Source organism: Monodon monoceros, unplaced genomic scaffold (genome assembly GCF_005190385.1).
Source record: "Monodon monoceros isolate NGI ecotype Baffin Bay Population unplaced genomic scaffold, NGI_Narwhal_1 Super_Scaffold_2, whole genome shotgun sequence".
Classification (NCBI taxonomy): Eukaryota; Metazoa; Chordata; class Mammalia; order Artiodactyla; family Monodontidae; genus Monodon; species Monodon monoceros.
In genome coordinates, this window is record NW_021703776.1 from 22539787 (window position 1) to 22561341 (window position 21555).

The window sequence follows — 21555 nt, forward strand, 5'->3', positions numbered from 1 at the left end:
AGGAACCCTTCTGCACTGTTGGTGGGAATGTAAGTTGGTGCTGCCACTATGGAAACAGTATGGAGGCGCCTTAAAAAACTAAGAATAGAGCTTCTATATGATCCAGCAATCCCGCTCCTGGGCATATATCTGGAGAAAACGCTAATTCTAAAAGATGCATGCACTCCAGTGTTCACAGCAGCACTGTTTACAATGGCCAAGACATGGAAGCAACCTAAGTGTCCATTGACGGATGAATGGATGAAGAAAATGTGGGGTGTGTGTGTGTGTGTGTGTATATATATATATATATATATATATATACACATATATAGCGCAACATGGATGGATTTAGAGATTATCATATTAAGTGAAGTAAGTCAGATAGAGAAAGACCGGTATCATGTTATCACATACGTAATCTAAAAAGCAATATAAATGAACTTATTTACAAAACAGAAATAGACCCACAGACATAGAAAACACACTTATGGTTACCAAAGGGGATAGTGGGGGAGGGGAGAAGATAAATTAGGAGTTTGGGGTTAAGATATGCACACTACTATATATAAAATAAACAAGGGCCTATTGTATAGCACAGGGAACTATATTCAATATCTTGTAATAACCTATAATGGAAAAGAATCTGAGAAAGCATACACACACACACAAGTGAATCACTTTGCTGTGCACTGGAAAAAAAAAATCTACATTTTGATACTCATTAATTACTGATAGTTTTCCCTATTCTGTAGTTTGCCTTTCTACTTTACTTATGGTAATTTTTTAAAACATTTGTAGGTTTGGGGACTTTTTAGTTTGTTTTATATTTGCTTGTATATTTCAATCTAGACCACTTTTTAAAGAATTGTCAGCATGAAGGCCTAGCTCTGTATCAGAGAAACCTAACCTGACCGTGGCCTAAAGAAGATAGGTGTTTATTTCTCTTGTGTAACGGATCCAAGGTTAACTAGAGCTGGGGTGCTCTGCCTCACATGACCATTCAGGGACCTGAGTTCCTGCCCTCTCATTGCCCTACTGTCTCTGGACATTGTCTTAATTCACATGGTTGGAACAAGACTACAGGGACACCCATTTTCTAGCTCGTACGTAGGAACAGGAGAGAGCGTCCAAGGCTGCATTTTCCTTTTACACACATCGTGATTTGGTGAGAAATGGGGTGAAGTGGCTACACCTAGCAGCAAGGAAAGATAAGCAATGTAGTCTCTAGCTGCCATGTTCCAAGCCACTACTCTTATTACAATAGAAGAAGGAGAGAACCTGTTTTTTTTGTTGTTGTTGGGCTCGTTTGTTTTGTGTGTGTGTGTGAGAACCTGTTTTTAAGGGGCAGTCACAAGCTTCCACCCACTTCTTTGTTTCTTCTGGTCTTCTAACAGAATTCTCCCTTTCCACAATTCATGTAAATATTCAGTTACATTTTCTTATGCTTTCTTCATGTTGTATATTCCCCTCCCGCTCTCCTCCCTCTCTTCCTGTCATCCAGCTGGTGAATAAGTGTCTTGTGCTCCTGCCATAGGAGTTAGCTTTGGGGATATCGTGGTGACAGAAACCAGGGGCTCTCTTCCCTCATAGCTCATAGTCCAGTGGGTGAGAAAGACGTTAAATCTGGTTTTAGGAGGGATCTGTGGACCCTGGGAGCCCTGAGACCATTTTCATAGTAATACTAAGATGTTGTTTGCCTTTTCTATTGCGTTGTTTGCTCTAATGGTACAAAAGTAGTAATGGTCAAACTGCTGAATCATGTCAGTAGCATGAGATTGTACCAGTAGTCATTGTATTCTTCACTACTAAGCACTTGTGATTTAAAAAATGCTGAAGTCATAAGCATGATGATTTTTTTTATCAAATCTTGACCATTAAGTACATATGTCTTTAACATTCTGTGTGACCAAATGGGAAGTACTCCCAAACTACTTTTGCATATGCCAGAGCACGTTGGTTGTCGTGAGGAAGAGCAGCTGTGTGATTGATTGAGTTGTGAATTGAACTAGTTGCTCTTTTCCTGGAATACCATTCCATTTTCACTTGAAAGAAAGACTGATAGAAAAATATGGTTAATCCGACTTGGGGATTTGGCAGTTAGTCAGTTGTCACTTCAAGGAAAACAGCAAACAGTATTTGTTGCCAATAATAAAATTTGAGCTTTCAAGCCAAAAAAAAGGAAAAAGAAATTTAAAAATCATGTCCCTACCACTGGGAGCTTGATATCATCTTATGACCTAAAGCTTTTTCTGGTGAAATTATGTATAATATTAAAAAGGCAATTTAAAAATAAATGCTCTTTTTTTTATATTGAAAATATGTCAACATTCAGTTCTCCATAAGTCAGTGAACTAATTTCCAAATAAGACATGGGTAAGAGATCCATTCCAAGTACAAGATAGACCAATGGATTTTAAGCTACCAAAGTTCACAGAAATGCATTATAACCAAACTTTAAGCTACCCTTTTCAAAGTTCGGCATAGAATCAAAGAAGACTATCCACAATTATCTGCAAATGCTATTAAAATGCTCTTTCATTTTCTAACTACATTAATATGTGGAAATGGATTTTCTTCATTCAACCAAAGTAAAACATTGTATCATATTAAATGCAGACATAGATAGGAGAGTTAAGCTGTCTTTTAATAAGCTATTTGCAGAAATGTAAAACAATATTACTTGTCTCACTTTCAGGGGGAGGAGGGAAATATAAATATTTCATAAAAATAATAGTTTGTTATAGCTCGTCAGCAACTTAATCACTATAATAATTCTGATCTCAATCAAGAAAAAAGGAGACCTTTCTTGTACCTCCCTTGTTCTTAGAATCCCTTGGAGGGATTGTTGTAACACAGACTGCTGGGCCCCACTCCCCGAGTTTGAGTCAGTAAATTCTGGGTGGGACCTGAGAATGTACATTTCTTAAGTGTTGCTGATACTACTGGTCCTTAGATTATGCTTTGAGAACCACTGTTCTAGCTGTTTCTTTGGGTTTATTGGACGAACCTGATTAAGCTGCCATTTGAGGAAAGATAAGTAGTACAGGTGTAGAGATCATGGCTGGAAGCGTCCTTAGTTGTCAGAAATTTGGGAATTAATTAAAAATTAAGCAGAAGAGCATGTCAAGAATTATTCAGTACCTGAGACTTTACCCTACTTACAAACTAACAAGTTAGCTTACCCCAGTTTCATTTTTCTTTTTTTTTGGGGGGGGGGGAAGGGGCGTACACCACGCGGCTCGCAGGATCTTAGTTCCCCAACCAGGGATCGAACCCGGGCCCATGGCAGCGAGAGCATGGGGTCCTAACCACTGGACTGCTGGAGAATTCCCACCCCAGTTTCATGGTTGCTGGCAGAAGACATGAGAGGCCTGGTTCAGAGACAAAAATGACTTTATTATAGATAGCAATTGCAGTTGCCAGAATATCAGCCTTTATGGCGATTTACCCAGCCCCAGTTCCCTAAGGGCAACACGAAGAGAGCCGTGGCTGCACAAGCAATGGGTTATGTTGCAGTAGAGGAGCCCTTAAGTTGGGGATCCCCAGTATTTTTTTCATAATGTGCAGTAAGCCCACCTGATCTTTGTCCCAGAGCATGTTATCTTTACGATGGTAGACAACAAACAGACCTGCTCTCTGTTCCAGAGGGAAGCATTATCTCTTGCCTTCTAAGACTATTCTCTATATAAACATCCTTGAAAAGATGGTTGAGAATAAAGGCAGTCGGTGCCTCTGCTCACATGTGTTCAGAAATGTGACAGAGACCCATGGAGAATTGTAGGGCAACATAGGAAAAGTTGAGAGCTTGTATATGTTAATTATTTACTGGTCCTTAATAGTAAACAGCTGAGCAAAAACAGGAGCACAGTTAGACTTCAGTTTTAGACAGTGCAGTGTATGGCCCCCTGATAAAGGAAAACCTTTCCCCCCTGTGTAATTCTAAATTATTTTCACAAATGTGTGTAACTGTCATTGGGAACAAAGTTCCTTATGCTTTATAGGTCTTCTATGAACTATAAAAACAATTTTATAACATAATGTATATGAACATTTAAAAAGTAAAGTTAATATGAATTTAGTAAGACAAATAATGATGGTTGGGTTGGCCAAAAAGTTCGTTCGGGTTTTTGTAACATTACAGGAAAACCCGAACGAACTTTTTGGCCAACCCAGTATAAGTCACAATAAATTGTACTCACAAGTATGACTCTTGGATTAAGGCATCCCTCTTCTACAGTGGGCTATATAATGACTGATTTTCCCACATCTTTTCTCTGTCTGAACTTCTGTAACTTTCTTTTGTAAAGCATGCAGTAATTATCATTTGACCTTTACTTGCTGCAAATGCATCATTAACCTCCTTTGTTTTTCCTTCATTAGCTAAAGATAATTAAAGTAATACTGTTTGGCACAGGGTTAGTCCAAAACTCTTTTCGGGTCCATGTGACAGAAAGCAAACTCATAACTGACTCATAGCTTGGAAATCAAGTTGAAATTGTCTTCAGTTCTGACTAGAGTGATATATTTTCTCCTTTTCCCAGGTCAGTCCTAGTTTATGCTTGTGCCCCCTTTAACTCTCAACAGTGTTTCCACTCTGGATGGTCAATTGTAATATGACTCCCTAAATATGACTATATCTAAAGGCTCAAGGGTTGCTGTCTGGCTTCTCTTATCCTAGTTTTCTCTCAGTGTTGCTTCCCTCTGTTTTGGCCCCATCCTTTAATGTTGTTTTCCATGATGTGATCATGGAAAATGACTTCTGTGGGCCAGATTTCACATTATGCTTTGAAGTGCTGTGATTTTTTTTTTCTTGATAATCTTCACATAAAAGGCCAGGGAAAATCTCTGGCACCTAGATCTCATTCTTTTCTTGGAGGGGGAAAAAAAAAAATCAGTGTATCCAAAGTGATTATTTTGTTAAGTTTTTAGTATATTTTATGTATGTTATATATAAATATGTTTACATATATTAATTTGTAAAATGTTCTGTTTGATGGTTTTTATAAGATGTATAAGCATAGGGAATTTTACTCTCAAACACAGCTCGGATTGGCCTGCTGGAAACACATGGCCCTTTCTTTGGATAGGGGGTCTAGTGACTGACAGCCAAACCAGATAGAGTGATGGATGGATAGATTCTCAAGCAAGGTACAGTGTTTGGCACTTGCTTGAGTATCTCAGGACCTATAAACACAAACTCAAATATAGATCCTGAAATTCAGTTAGATAGAGGCATTCAGATGACTCAGCATTTCTTAAATTATTCTTGTTATACAAATAAAAACACTGAATTAAAATTTCTTGCAGCAAACTTGTAGACCCCGAAGCGTATACTTGTGGCCCCCAGTCCTCTATCCTTCCTTACCCTCACCATGTGAGTCTTGAGACTCGACTCGTAGAAACATTGATCTCTCAGTTCAATTAGTTACTTCTGTGGTCTCTTTGACTAGGCTGCCAGGAAAAAGCTTCCTGTGTTGCCCACAATTCTCCTTTCTTTTGTCCTACCTGGATGCTAGAGTAGTCGTGTGCATGTAATCATCCTTGTGCAGTGTAATAGTGTGATCCCCATCTCAGACATGAATGGCTCGGGGAGTAATTTTATGGGGAGCTAATATTTGGAGAAAGGGGATCATTTGGGGGAATCTAGATTCTGCTGTTTACAGTCAATATTTTTATATCCCAGAATGTCAGATATAGCCTATAAATACATATATATTTATATAAATGTAAGTCCACAGTTTCTCACGGCTGAATAATAAAGATTTCTAGACTGTTCCCATGTTGGGGAATAATAATTAAAAACAAAGTCTTCTCCCAACCCAGAAATCATCTTCACAAAGGTAGTGGAGAAAGAAAACATTTTTTTATTGAATGGATTGCATCACAAGCAGTCCATTAAGAGGCTGCAAGACAGAAAGGTATGTCATCCGCTTAACATAGCCAAGCTGATTCAACCAGTTATGTACATGTTTTCGAGATAAATGACAACTAGTCCCTAAATGAGAGGCTTTACAACACCTTATGTCACACACAGTTCATCCTAACTTTGCCTGGTAATTGAGGTAACCATCTTTTAGCTAATTGACCTTATCCAGAAGAGAAACAAACTTATCTTATGACAAGAGGTAGTTTTGCAACTTGGAGCAAGACCCCCACCCGAGGTAGACTCGTACCTACCTGCAGAAACTGGAAGATAGGGGTGCTATCTCCTGTGATGTTTACCTTTCAAAGAGATGGTTCTCAGGTTCTTGAGAAAGACATTCTTGATCATGAAGCTGACAAAAAAGGCCTGTTTAGTTTTCAAAAGGGTATACAGTTGTCCCTTGGTATCTGCAGGGGATTGGTTCCAGGACCTGCCACAGATTCAGCTAACCTCAGGCTACGTAGTGCTGTGTGAATTTATTGGGAAAAAAAAAAAGTCCACGTATATGTGGACCCATGCAGTCAAACCGAGGTTGGTGAGGGTCAACTGTATATACATTTATATACAGAGAGGAGAAAGCACTTACATTTAAAATTTGTCTAAAGTAAATGTCCTAAGGGAGGGAAATTTTCCTTTACTTTCAAGGGGGATAATTAAGCCTCTTATCTTTAATTAGTATTTGCCCTTGCATCCTCTGTATTTGCTTCTATCTTAAAAATAAGGACCTTGATCTTACTAATCTTACAGTAGCATTATGATAAACAGAAGCGACTTTAAATGCACTTGTAAATTTGGTTTTATTCCAGTTTAAACTGAACTGTAATTTAGTCTTATTGAATGTAAAAATGGTTCAGTTGTACGTAAAAGTTGGGCGTTTTTAAAAGTGGAGTAGTGGCGTCAGGAATTCAGCATAAGGTGACTTCAACAAAATCACCGTTTTAATGCGGAACAGCCTTGATGTTAGGCAGCTGAAACCAGGAAATAAATGATATAAATGTGAACCCAAGCGAAGTTGGATAAAGAATATTCTTGCGGGGGGTGGAGTATGTGTTTTCTGGGGTCAGAGGTGTTTTCTTTTTTCTTTGAAACCTCGCCACAGTTAAAATTCCAAATTTCTCTAGACTGCCCCTCAACAGAAATCAGGGGTGAGCACGATTTGATTATCATTTTTTTAATGGTAACTTATATAATTCTGTTCAAGGACTTATAATCTAGCCATGGGGTTACTTTACTTAGACCGTGATTTGTTTTTAGTCTTTCCCCTCCCTCATCCTTCTACTTGTCCTCACTTGATATATTTTGCTTTGCCGAGCCCTGTTAATAAGCGGCCCTGCGTGTGTAGCCCAGAGCCGCAGGTGGGTCCCTGTCTGTGTTACTGTGGTGATGCTCCTTTGCCCTCCCATTATCTGTGTGGTGCATTATCAGGTGCCCAGCTCCACTTCACACACCTGCTGGGCTCAGTATTTACTCTCAGATATGCAGTTTTCCATCCGCCACTTCCTCCTTAAAGAGAGGTCTGGGGGATCCCCCTCAGTGGCTTTATGGTTCCTGGCCCACTGTGGCGACACTGCACACATTCTTGCCCTGGGGAGCTACATCCTCCCTTCCCACTACCCTAAAGTCTCGTTCATTTCACAGCGACCAGCTTGTCAACGGTTACTTTACAGGCCACCTAGTCACCTTGACCGTCTCAGCTTTGTGATCTTTCCTGACTGATACGTGTTACATATTCCTTGTTTCTTCTTGAAAGAAGGGTACTCTCACTCTTTTAATCTTGCCTGTGGATTGAACTGAAAAGCAGTAGCTGCCTAGCCGAATACTGCTAGGAAAATTTACCCTTTTCTCCTTTCTCCTGCCTCCACTACCCCTGAGGGGTTGTTTGTTTGTTTGTTTGTTTTGTTTTTTTACAATATTGCTTCCTGTCAGTCTCTCAAACAGGACTGTGCTGACTGAGATTTCTGGAGGACAACCTTTAACTCTTCCTGTACGCTATGTGGAAAGAATACCAGTGTTTAGAATGCTGGGACCATAACCGTGCAGCATTTCTAATTTTCCTATTAGGAGTCTCTGCATGGAAGTAAGAATTGAAAATTCTAATTATATAAACTGCTAAATTATGAAAGTTTTTTCCCCAGTATTTCTGTCTTTAGGAAATCTGGTCCACAGAGAGTACCTTGTCTAACTAGCAAAGAAATTAGGTAGAAATCCAGCCAGTAACACTGCCATCTCCACTCTTTAATATTAAACATATTTCAGGATTTTTTAGAACCTCAAGCCATTGACTAGATGCTCACTGTGGAGTAAGCTCAATGTCCCATGTCACCAACTATTCTATGAGACAGGAAGTGAGTTAGAATTTAAAGATAATGTCTAACATTAGGAAAACTTGCTTTTTTCTCATTAAGATTTAAAAATTCTCATCTGCATCCATAGAGTTCAGCTGGTAACCATCTTATTCTTTACTATTTCTGATTTTCCCCTTGTACGGCTCTCAGACCTCACGAGCTTGTATCATGTGAGCCTTTCTCTGAACCTCTGAGTTGTTTCACTAACAGAATGGGCCATGGGTGGCTGGTCATCGAAGCTCACTGTGCATGTGGAATCACCACCCCGTGAATGGATGCTGGGATCTAAAATGTCCTATCGGCAAAACACGGCTGCTGCTGAGTCAACTTGCCGTGCCCTGGAAGCACAGAGGCCCCCTTGAAGATAGCCCTGCGGGAAACTGCCGAGGGTGTGTTACTTGGGTGGGCTTCTCTTGAATTAGAGAAATGTGTGAGCCATAATGGCTACAATTGTGCTTTTCATAGAGCCAAGTATATGGCTTGTTGATTAATATATAATGGGTTGTTTATCTTGGAGTTGTTTGTATTGGCAGATGCCCTGCCAAGATTCAAAGGCTGTCTGTAGATGAATAATGCCCTCATTGTTTATTCAGTGCCTGCTTTTCTACTTAATATGCAGCTATCTTGGGAAAATTTCTTGAATATCAAATCACAAGTAAAATTTAAGCAGTTTCCCCCCCAGGTTTTCAAATAGGCCATTTAACTATGACTTATTCTCAGATGCCTCTGATGATTTGGATGTGTGTAGCTGGAGGGGGAAGGGGAGAAGGGAATGAGGCCCAGAAGTTTGCCGTCTAACTGATCCATCACAGATAGCTTGAATACATTCAGGTACATTTCTGGTTGATTGTGTGTCTAGCACAAGTTAGCTGCTGAGCATTCAAGTAGAAAATGTTCAAAGGGAGAGGCAACAGGGATCATAGCGGGAGTGGGTCAGGAAAGACTGAGGGAAGGGGGTAGGTTTGGTGGTTGATACAGCATCACCAGTGGAGCTCTAGGAAGCAGAGCAAATTACACTTTGGCAGGAGGAACAGCATGTTTGAAGATTGGTGGCGTCATCAGCAGTAGGTGTTGTCAGTACTGTAAGTTCAGTGACGCTGGAGCGTAGAGCATGTAGCAGTGGCTCTGGAAAAATGGGTATATTAGGCCTAGATAATGAAAATCCTGAGCCCTGTCTCTCAGACAGAAATAACAGCTGCATGATCTGCAGCCCTGGTCAAAGACAGTATGAAGCCAAACAGCAGACTTGTCATACCTTCCTTGTTTTGTGTCCTGTGCTCAGATGTTCACAGTATCTAGAGGGCTCTAATTTTATAAAGGGCCATTTTGTTAGTGATATTTTCGTGTTATGATGGCATAATTCTAGAGACTCAAATTGTGAGGAGGTCATCAATATGTAGAGAGTGAAGGAGAGTTTTGAGAATGGGTTTATGACAGGGAATAAAGAAAAATATAGGGGGAGACATTTCTGCCATACCACTGCATCCCCAGTGTTCGCGAAGCATGCCGGCTGTGTGTCACTTGTTCAGTAATGGTGGTTGACTATATAATGCGTGAGATAGCTATTTTATTATAACGTAATATTTAAAAATAATTTTCGTGGTTTCTTGGCACCACTGGTCTGTCCACTTCACATGAGGCAAAGGTTGAAATTATGATAATTGGCCAGACAGTTAAACATCTTCCAGTGGGGAGCAAAATCTTGAGTAAAATTTATTTATACTGCTTCAGTGTAAGCTATAGAAGAAAGAATTTTTTTAATACTTCAGGGAATACATAAAAACATCGATGAAAGCATTTTTTTTTTAGCTGAGTTTAAGGATTATGATGTAATAAACAGATGGGACTTATTTTTAAGAAATTTTCTGTATGTTTGGAAACCAATAAAGATCATTTTGATATAAAAAAATTCAATCACAGATGTAAAAAACAAACTTGGGGGAAGTGGGGGGGAGATTGGGAGATTGGGATTGATATATACACACTACTATATATAAAATAAATAAGGGCCTACTGTATAGCACAGGGAACTCTACTCAATACTCTGTAATGACCTATATGGGAAAAGAATCTAAAAAAGAGTGGATGTATGTATATGTATAACTGATTCACTTTGCTGTACAGCAGAAACTAACACAACAGTGTAAGTCAACTATACTCCAATAAAATTTTTTTAAAAATTAACTGTAAGAGACAGAGAGAGAGAGTGTGTGTTGGGAGTTGGATATACATAAGTGATAAAATTAGAAATCCCTCATTTATTTCCCTTTTTTTAGGTGCTGGTGAATCTGGGAAAAGTACAATTGTGAAGCAGATGAAGTAAGTAGATTTAAAACATTAAATTTTTTTATGTTTAAGTGTACTATTCCATCAAAGGAAGTAAGTGTTAACTTTTCTCTTTTTGTCTTGTTAGAATTATCCATGAAGCTGGTTATTCAGAAGAGGAATGTAAACAGTACAGAGCAGTGGTCTACAGTAACACCATCCAGTCAATTATTGCTATCATTAGGGCCATGGGGAGGTTGAAGATAGACTTCGGTGACTCGGCCCGGGCTGTAAGTTCCTAAAGTCCTTGGAGCAGACCTGATGAGTAAAAAAACAACTTGCATGATTAACACCATATTGTATAACATAGATTTATCAACTGTCTCAGGACCAGAAGGATGGTAGTGAGTGAAGTAGGTCAGAAGCTTTAGAAGTGAGTGAACTAAGAATAGGCAGGTTTGCATGATCTTCCCTTTAGAGCTAGAATACTTTCCTTATCCATAAGGTGATTGGGACCTCTCAATATCCATTGCAGTGTTTTCTATATAACATGGCATATTGGGCACCTCTGTATCTCCATAGCAGTTTTTAGTAGTTACTGCTGAGTTTAGTATACTGCCTACACTGGCATTCTTCAGAATTTGTTTTTATGATTTGGAGTGCTGAGATGATCTAATTATTTGCGTTCATGCCCAGACTAAAAAGCAGTCTAGTCTCAGATAATGAAAACAGTATACAAGTTTGCTAATCTTTGGAATCAGAAAATACTGGCTGTTAGAAAACATCTTTCAGAATTTCACAGCTAGGACCTTAGGAGACAAGCTAGTTTCACCTCTTTATTTTATCAGTAAAGAAACTGGAACCCAGGACATTACATGAAGGAAAGATTACCACACGGTGGTAACCAATGCAGTGTGCCTGTGCTTCCTTGTTTGGCCCAATGTGTAACTTATTTTCAGTTTGATTGGAAGTAGCCCCAGCCAGTCCATAGGGTATTTTCTTTTTCTCCTTTTCCCCCAGTCCCAGTTTGCTTGCTTAATCTGTTTATTTCAAGTTTTATTATTATTTTATTATGGTTTAATTCTTCACTGATTCTTTTTTAATAACTGATGTAAAACTTGACCTTCCCAGAAACCTTTAACTGAATCTCTAGATTAATTTTTAATATTTTTGTACAAAGTAGATTTATTATTACTGCTACTACTGTTACCCCTTTTTATAGTTCCCTTTTATTTTTATGTGTTCAATATGTGTGTGCTATCTCCCTGATAATACTGTGAAGATTTTTTGCATAGAGACCGTAACTTGTTGTCCTCTTAATCTCTGCTAGGTTTTTATTTTTACATAGAGGCTCAATTTGTGCTTAACAGGGAAAAAAATGAATGAAAGCAACAGTAGAGAACATACATTGGAGAAATCTGTAAAGCAAATCTGGTTTATTTTTTATAAGTTAATCTAATATTTCTTTATAAGTTGCTAGGCCATATTAATTTACTAAGCTTTTCCTTTTAAACAGATTAAAAAGCTTAGTGTGATGAATTAAAATTTTCAAATAGATTTCAAGATCATTTTTGATACTAATTCATAGCATTCTTCTAAATTATCTGAAATAAGATTTGATCATATCCAGACAATTTTTGCCTCGTCAGTACTATGCATTCAGGCTGTAACTTATTCATTTATCTTTTATTCGTTCAGCAAATTTTTTTTGAGCTCTTAGTCTTACACAAAAGAGAGCTACCCTATGATAAAGAATTGAATAAATTGTACTCTAATTCCAATTCATGTGTACAGTATTCTGTGTTCAGATCTTACATGTGATTATTAGAGAGAGAGGTTTTTGTAGCCTCCATTGTATGAGGTAATGATGGGTCGATGCAAGCTGCTTTTTATGAGGTCTTTTTATTTTCATATTTTTCTCTCAAGGAATATTGTCATTTTCTGTCCTTTTTGGGGCAGATTTGGGCTGTTTCAGGACTGACTGGAAATAACTGCTCTCTCACCACAAGTTTTTTTTAAAACTGGTTTTCTGATGCTTTGGAATCTACATGGGGGCCTGAGCTGGTCATTTTTGTTTCACTGGTTCTAGTTTCACCCACTCTTTTTAGGCTCTCTCTAGCTGTCCCTGGGTCCCTTGTTTTCTTCCTACCTTCCGACTGTTACTTCTGTTACCGTTAGCCATTGTTAACTCTTTCACATAAACACCTTCAGTCTCTCTCATTGGTTCTGATTGGTCTACTCCGTGTCTTTGTTGCCTTGCCTCTACGCAAATCTTGTTTTTCTTTTTATTTTTTAATAAATTTATTTATTTATTTATTGGTGGCTGCGTTGGGTCTTTGTTGCTGCTTGCGGGCTTTCTCTAGTTGTGGCAAGTGGGGGCTACTCTTCGTTGTGGTGAGCAGGCTTCTCATTGTGGTGGCTTCTCTTGTGGAGCACGGGCTCTAGGTGTGCAGGCTTCAGTAGTTGTGGCACATGGGCTCAGGAGTTGTGGCGCGCGAGCTCTAGAGCACAGCAGGCTCAGTACTTGTGGCGCACGGGCTTAGTTGCTCCTCGGCATGTGGGATCTTCCCAGACCAGGGATTGAACCTGTGTCCTCTGCATCAGCAGGCGGGTTCTTAACCACTGTGCCACCAGGGAAGTCTGCAAATTTTAAAACACTATGAGGCTATTGAAATTGTGCTGAGGAATACAAAGAAGAATTAAACCTGGCTTAGACAGGAGGAGGGGACTTTGAGCTTGGTATTGGAACATGTCTTAAGAGTTTTCTAGACAAAAACAAGGAAAAAGCATTCTAGAAAGAAGAAACAGTATAGAGAAAGGCTGAATATATTTCTTTTTCTACAGTATCAATTCCTGGAAGTATTAGCCTTTTAAGTTGAAGGATAACCAGATATTTAAGTTTGATAGGTACCATAGTTTTTTCTGTTTTCAGAAAAAACACAAAGTGAATAATCTTTTCTAGCAACGGTGCATCAGTGTCAACTTTCCCAGAGTGTCATTAACTTAGATACATTAACATTTTAATTTTTTAATATCTTAGTGAAAAAATATCCTTCTTTTTTAGTTTTTATTTTCCTGATTTGTAGTGAGGTTGAGAATCTTGTCTTTTTGTATCTCTTCTGTGGACTCCTCTTAGTATTCTTTACTCAGTTCTGTTAAATTCCTTGTCCTTTTTACACTGAATCTCTTTGAATATTGGGGATATTACTTCTTTATGTTTTACAGATGTTTTTATTCAGCATATTTCTTTTACTTTTTTGAAACAGTATTTTTCTTGTTACAGAACTTTTAATTTTCTTCAATCAGTTGTGACTTCTGTGTTTTGTGCCTTGTCAGACATTCTTCAGCTTACAATTATTTTTTAAATATTATCTTCCTTTTTCTAAGTGGAATCTAAGTATATTTTATAATCTGATCATCTCTTGCCTACAACCATGTATTAAATACTGCATTCCTGGGTGACTTGAAAATGCTACCCTTAGCATTAAATTGAGTGTTTTTCTGAACTCCATTTTTTTTTTAATTGATATATTCTTTTCTTCCCTAGCTCAGTCACTTATTTTCATAATAAGATGGAAATAATAACATCCACCTTACAGGGTTCTGAGAAATAATGACAAGCCTTTACTACATGCCTTGGTCATAATTGATGCTCAGTAAATGTTTGTTATTGCTGTTGTTATTTATAATGATTATACTACTATTATTTTTGTCAGAGTCACATTATTTTAGTTTCTCTTGCTTCATAGGATATTGGTATCTGGTAGGGTAAGTGCACCCATCCCATTGTTCTTTTTTAACCAAAATATAAAGGCTATAATGCATTTCTCTTCCAGGTAAACTTGGGAATCAACTTAATTCCTCACATCCCTTTTGAAACAAACAAAAAAAGCCTGTCAGTATCTTGATTGGAATTACATTTTAATATGTAGGTTAACTGGGTGAGAACTGACTAAAAGATGTAAAATTTTAAGAGACAGTGACAATTTGCTGTGGTTTGCTTCGTATTTGGCAGCTACCAGATATGCAAAGCAGATTCCACATTAGTTATTTAAAATGAGAGGAAACAAAACTGTTTTCAAGGCTGGCATAGAGCAATCAAAATTTGTGCCTAATATCCTTTCAAAACTCTTATAATGCGTGTAGTCAATCTGTGGATGACAGTTTATTGATAAATTAGATTATTTTGTTCTTAATAATGTACAGTTAGGGAAGTGTTGAACAGGGGCCTATCAACATGTCACTGCATCACTTAGAGTTGTGCTGCTCAGAGTGTGGTCTGTGGACAGTGCCTGCACGCAGGCATGTGCACAGGTTGAGTACAGAAGTAAAGGAAGCGATTAGACCAACTTTTACAGCAATTGACAGAGTAATTTATATATTAACTCTGATAGTTTACAAAAATGTATTTATATTTTACGTCGTTTAAATGTTATTTTTCCAATAGTATTAGTTTTGAAAGATTGGAAATAAAAGAAAATGAAACAAATGAAACACAAGACAGATCTTTCATCCCAGAAAGCTTGAGAAGCACTTCCTTGGAATAAGCTGGGCTGTAAGGAACAGAAAACCTTGCCTAGAATTGACTTAAGCTCCCTTTCACCCCCAGACCTCAGCGTGCTCCTGCATAATGGCCACTTTTCTCTTCCTCTAACTTTAAAATTAATTTCATTATTTAGTTAGATTATGTCTCTGCCAGATTTGCCAGACTGCTTTTGAGAAAGGCTGTGTCAATTTACTTTCCTAGCAGCAGTGCCTTTTCTTAGCACTCTGGGTAGCCAACATTTGGAGTCTGACATGTTTAAAATATTGGCTAATTTATTAGTAAGTCTTATTTTAATTTAACTTGCATTTTCAATTTTTTAATATAACTATGCAGTTTTCCATTTCTTTATTGACTGTTTTTATTTCTCTATGTTAGTGGCTTATTTTATCCTTTATTCATCTACGGATTGGAGTCTTGGTGTTTTGATTATGTATTTGCTTGTTTGTATGTACTTGTATATTAACCCTTTGTCCACTAATGCAAATGTTCTCTCACATTTGGCTTATTGCCTTTAATCTTAGGTTGTCATTTAAAAAATTTTCCCCTATTATTTCTTCCATTGTGTTTAAATTTAGAAAACCTTCTCTCAACCAAAGATTTACTGAATATTTGTGCTATTTTAAAAGTTTTTTAGGGAGTGAATTTCAACATCGTTTCTATGTTAGTTTTTTAATCCCTCGGAAACTCTGTTGTATGCATGGAATAAGGATCTGCATTATTTTTTTTCCTCTTCATATGGCTATCTAATTATTCACAAGTGTTTTTTTAATAATTGTATTCTTTCCTACTGATTTATCTTGCCACCTTTGTCATGTAAGTTCACATTTGGGATTTTCTCCCCCTGTTGATCTGCATTAATACTAGATGTTCTACATATTGTATGTAGACTTTTAATATCTGATCATTTCAGCTCTCTGTCCCCAGTATTCTTTTTCAAAATGTTTCTAGTTATTTCTACTTATCATTTTTCCAGATGAATGTTTGAATTATTTATAGTAGTAGTCTGGTTTATCGTTGAGAACTAAGATGAAGAAGTTCTAATATTATGTTGTTTTTGATTCTGAGAAATACTGATTTATATATGTGACAAAGTGATACTAACCTTCATTTGAAATGTATTATATGCCTCCAGCACAGTATTTTTCTACTTTGCTCAGTTCATGTATTATTTATTACATGTTTGTCTATCTTTTCACAATAGGTTCTATTGTGCATACAAAGAACAGTTTAATGTTTATTAATTTGAAAATTAAAGCTATAGTTATAAGATTCATATACATAAAAGTTATATTTGTGTAACATACTTATTATAATTTCTCTTCTTGACATAATGAAGCTCATGCTCACTGCAGTTTAGTCAAAAATTTTGCCATCTGCAATTTAGTTAAAATTAATTTAGATGATTTTACTTTTTTCCCCCACCCCTTCCCCCTTAAGCAGTGTTATGGGGGAAAAAAAGAAAAACAACTTCCTCTTTCCTTGCCTCAGTCATTTTTACTTTGGTTACAGTTGTGTTTTTAGAGAAAAAAAGTTTTACATTTGTTTATTTCTTAAAGCAATTCTTTAACATCTGGGATTAGCACCAGCCGCCATGGAGCGGTGACTTCACTAAAGTTCTCAAGATTTCCTTACCAGTACACTAACTTTGGTGAAAGCAGTATAACTGGCTTAAATTTATAGGAGTGGGGCTTCCCTGGTGGCGCAGTGGTTGAGAGTCCACCTGCCAATGCAGGGGACACGGGTTCATGCCCCGGTCCGGGAAGATCCCACATGCCACGGAACGGCTGGGCCCGTGAGCCATGGCCGCTGAGCCTGCGCGTCCGGAGACTGTGCTCCACAACGGGAGAGGCCACAACAGTGAGAGGCCCGCGTACCGCAAAAAAAAAAAAAAATTTATGGGAGTGATTGTATTACAGCTCTAGAAATGTGGTAGATTAAATATGACAGTAATTCTCATTGTATGTGGTGTTCGGTATTGTTGCCTAATGTTATTAATGAAATAATTATCCTAAACCATTGAAACAAAGGATTTCTGTACCTGTATCAATCATGACATCAATACCTTATCCCTGTGGTCAAAAATCCAAAGGTGCACTATTTTTTTTTGACACTCCTTTATCATATTACTTAGACTCTATTGTAGAAGGGCTTTCTGATGTTTTCTATTGAAACACTCATCTAGCCTTTGCTTAACAATTTCAGTCTCTCACTCTCCCTCCTTTTTTTATGTTTTTGGATAGCTTTGGTTGTGAAAAAGTGTTGTTATTGAATTGAAATCTAATATCTTTTGCCCTCAGAATTCTTTTTCTGTTCTGTGCCTAAGCACAAAGTCAGTTCTTTCTTACCTTTGATGATTCCTGATATATCAGAAGACAGCCATCATGGTCCCTCAAAGTCCTCTCTTCCCCATAATTCTCACAAAATAGGTGACGGCTTCAAATAAAATGTGCTGTCACTAACTAACAGGTGCTCCCTGACCATCACTGTGTGAGAAGAGGCTATTATGTGTCTCTTGACAGGATAGCATTTTGTATCTCCTTTCTGAGTTCCCCAAACATGCAGTTATATGAACTAGAATTTACATTCTTTAAACCGTCTTATTTTCATTTAGTTCTCAGTCATTTGAAAACATACTAACTCGGCTACATCCGAGGATTTTTTTCCTTGCTACTTGCAAATAATTGCCTGGCAAATAAATTTCTTTTTAACACTACAAAAAGAGTTCCTGTAAACTGCTTTACTTACCTATAGCCCTTTAGTAATCCCTACCCTTTTTCGACACTATGTCATACTGTTTTAGTACACTCAAGTTTGTCTTTCTTTCTTAAATGTTCTTAAGTAACATTTTAAATGAATCTTGAAAAGACTTCAGTCCATGACAAGATAGGATTATTGTCATCATTCTGCAGTTGTCAAATTTATTTGTCTTAGGCAGTGGCTGCTGAGTAATTGTTGACTAATATGTGGCATTCGGTGACTAATTACCTGTGGAACTTTAAATAAATTGCACAATCTTTCTATGTCTCAGGCTCTTTTTAAACAAAACAAAAAATTAGGTAGAATAATTTCTAAAGTACCTTTCTGCTTAAATTTATTACTTAAAGCTCATCTGCAGACGTCTGAATGTCCTGCTAGTGACATGGAGATGAGTATTCCAGTTCGTTTTTTAAGGAAAAGAGACTTCTTTACATTTTGTGAAGAGGAGACATTTTTGAATGCTGCAGTTTATAAATAGAGCTTCTACAGTTTCCCAGGTCTCTTCTTCAGGCTTCTTTCCTGGAAAGTTTGAAGAGAACGTGATCTTATGACCCATATCAGAGGGCATTAGTCTTTTCTGTCAACACATTTTACGGAGATTGAATAAATATATCATAATGAAAGCTCATTTTAAAGCTCACTTAAGTGAAAAGCACTTTTCTAAAATGGTTGGAGAAAAGTATGTTTGATGTCACTTAAAAATAAAAATAACCAAATTTAGAAATTTCTCATATAAGTCATTATTTGGAAAATTGAATAACTGTTTACTGGAATTCGGTAAATGGTGCTAAAAATGACTTGAAATTGTGTTTTGTTGGGGTTTATTAAGGACATGGTACAAGTGTTACTTGCTTGCATGCATTTCTCTTGTGATTTACTAAAAAGGGAAACATATGCTTGAATAATAACGTTCCCATGCTGAGTGACTTAATTATTTCTCACGGTGGGTTCCATCTGAAAAGAAAATGTTTCACAAACTGGCAGTAAATGAATTTATATTGTCAGCTAGTACCCTCTGCTAGCCTATGTCACCAAATGCTTCCCTTCTGTATGCCTTATCATAATGTGTGCCATCACTTTATAAAGAGCTACTACACCACATTGGAAAAAATGCCCCTAGAGAAAAATTACGGACTGTATCCAGTTAACATAAAGCTGCATATCTCAGGCCAGAAAGAATCTTTGTGAAGATGGTAACTTCACATATCCCTTACTTTTGTATTAACTGTGTTGTTACCTGAAGACCAGAGTTGTGTTATAGAGCACTGTAGCTACTACCTATATGTGGCTACTGAGTATTTGAAATGTGTCGAATTGAGATGCATTGTCCGTATAAAAGAAACACCACATTTCAAAGACTAAATACCTATAGTAATATGAAATATCTCAAGTTTATATTGATTACATTTTGAAATGATATTTTATATGCAGGTTAAATAAAATATATTGTTACAGTTAATTTTACTTTTTTTTTTTTTACACTTTTTAAAATGTGCTATTAGAAAATTTAGAATTGCGTCAGTGGCTCATATCTCTTTTGGACAACACTGACCTAGTGGGCTTGATTAACTATGGATCAGAATAACTAAATATTGTAGCCTCAAAACTTAAGCAAAATTTAATTAAATTTATGTGTAGTATTCCTTCATTTAAAAACTTTGCATGCTCTCTTCTATATGTGTCATGAGTATTTCTACTCCAAAGCTGTGTTTATTTTGTTTCCTTGCCTGGATTAGCAAACAGCTATCCCCATCTCCTGGCCCATTGATTTTAAGGTATACATACTTTAAGGTCTTCTGAAAAATCTCACACCATTCTGTGGAACTATTCTTGCTTTATCCCACATTGATTTCTCCCTTCTCTGAACTTATTTTGCATCTGTGAAGTATATCACAAAGCTAACATTTAATTATATTCTAAAAATAACCTCTAATGGTGTTAATGTGTTTTTTAGATTAGAAACATTTTGGTAAGGGAGAGGCAAAGCATACATTCTTCTGTTTTCTCAGAAGGGTACAACAGACTGTCAGGGGGTAGTTGGTTAATATACTCTCTCATGAGCTGCAAGTGTCGTCATTCTTTCAGCTCCTTAGTGCCTTGATAGCTGTTACTAATATCACAAAACATGGACTCATGATTTAAGATTATGCTTTTTTGATTAAGCCAATTTTTTAAGTGGTTCTTTTAGAGAAATCCAAGTTATGACACCAATAAAAGGCATAAAGGAAATTCACTATTGCACTTTTTGTCATCTATAATATACTTTATCTGTAGTGTCTGCCTTTTTACTTTTTAAATAAAAATGGACTTTGAATCTTCAGGACGATGCCCGCCAACTCTTTGTGCTTGCTGGCGCTGCTGAGGAAGGTTTTATGACTGCAGAACTTGCTGGAGTTATAAAGAGATTGTGGAAAGACAGTGGTGTACAAGCCTGCTTCAACAGGTCCCGAGAGTACCAGCTTAATGATTCTGCAGCATAGTAAGTAATCATAACTTCAGAACTACACTATCATGAATAATTACTTGGAAGTCAGGTATACCTCCAGGTCACTTTTAATGCAGAGTTGGCTGACACATTCTTATACAACTCAGGATATTTAGGATGACAGTATTTCAAAACTTCTGTCTTTTTTGTGTGTGTTTGTAGGTAGCAAGGCTCATATTTCCCTTGTGTTCAAAAGTTGTCTCAAGGGACTCATGTAACTAATTGAAACATGCAGAATGGAGCTGTTTCCAGTATATTTCCAAGAAAGTAATTGGAACTTGCCAAAATTCTCTCTGAATTTGGGTGTATCTCTAGTTTACCTGGGGCTAGCCAAAGGGGAGGGTAACTGATTTGTGTGCTTTTTGTTTACTAAGTGCCTGAGAAGTTACTTGTCCAGTGACAGACACAGAGTACTCAGTGACACAGAGTACTCAGGTAAATGATTTAGTTGAAAGTTGTCAACTGTATGTGCCCTGTTGCATTGGACATTGTTTACAGATATCTAAGTCTAGTTTTTTAGAAGAAAAACCTGCCCTGATTTTCCAGGTGGTGGCTCCAGAAAAGTCTATAAAGGAAGTTTTGATAAAACCTAATCAGGGAGCTTTCTGTTTGATGATCCACGTAGAATTAAAAAAAAAAAAAAAAATCAAGGATTTGTTTCCATTACTTGGCGCACACACTCAGAAATGTCAAAGATGATATGACTAGAAACATGTGCCTTGCACTCATTTTACTTTCCAAACTTACTCAGTTTTCTTGACAGAGCTGTTGGCTCTTAGGAACACAAGTGAGGATTAAATAGAAGATGACAGGTATTAGAAGGTCCAGGTAAATACACCTAGTTTGCCACAGTGGAAAACCAACGGGTTATGGCTCCTGAGGACCGTATTATCGTATAGCGTGTCATGTATTGCACGTCAGAGTACTCAGTTTAGGTAAATGATTTAGTGTGAATGAATAAGTAATACAAATTACTGTGTAACCCGTCACAGTTTTTATAATGCTATATTTCTCAATATGTATTTTTAGTGTTTTACAAGTGTATAAACATACAAATTATTACATACATAGTTTATATATGTGTATGTAACATCTTCTTATCGCTGTGTAGCCCATCTCTCCAACTGGTGTCCTCACTTCTACAAGGAAATACTCTTCGACTCAATGCGTAGGCCTTTGACTCCCTGTTAGGTATTCGTGATGTGATGTATTTTTTTCCATACTACTCACAGATTTACATTTATTTTGAGGT

The 21555-nt window shown here is 37.2% G+C and overlaps 1 protein-coding gene across 4 annotated transcripts in view; it reads left to right on the forward strand.

Annotated features, from left to right (window-relative positions):
• GNAI1 (G protein subunit alpha i1) overlaps positions 1 to 21555 on the forward strand; it is an 89445-nt gene that overhangs the window by 43547 nt on the left and 24343 nt on the right. For all 4 annotated transcript variants that reach the window (XM_029233826.1, XM_029233828.1, XM_029233825.1 and 1 more), the window contains 3 exons: positions 10527 to 10569; positions 10664 to 10805; positions 20140 to 20297. In XM_029233826.1, the coding sequence (XP_029089659.1) occupies positions 10527 to 10569; positions 10664 to 10805; positions 20140 to 20297 (343 nt within the window). The remainder of the gene's footprint in view (positions 1 to 10526; positions 10570 to 10663; positions 10806 to 20139; positions 20298 to 21555) is intronic.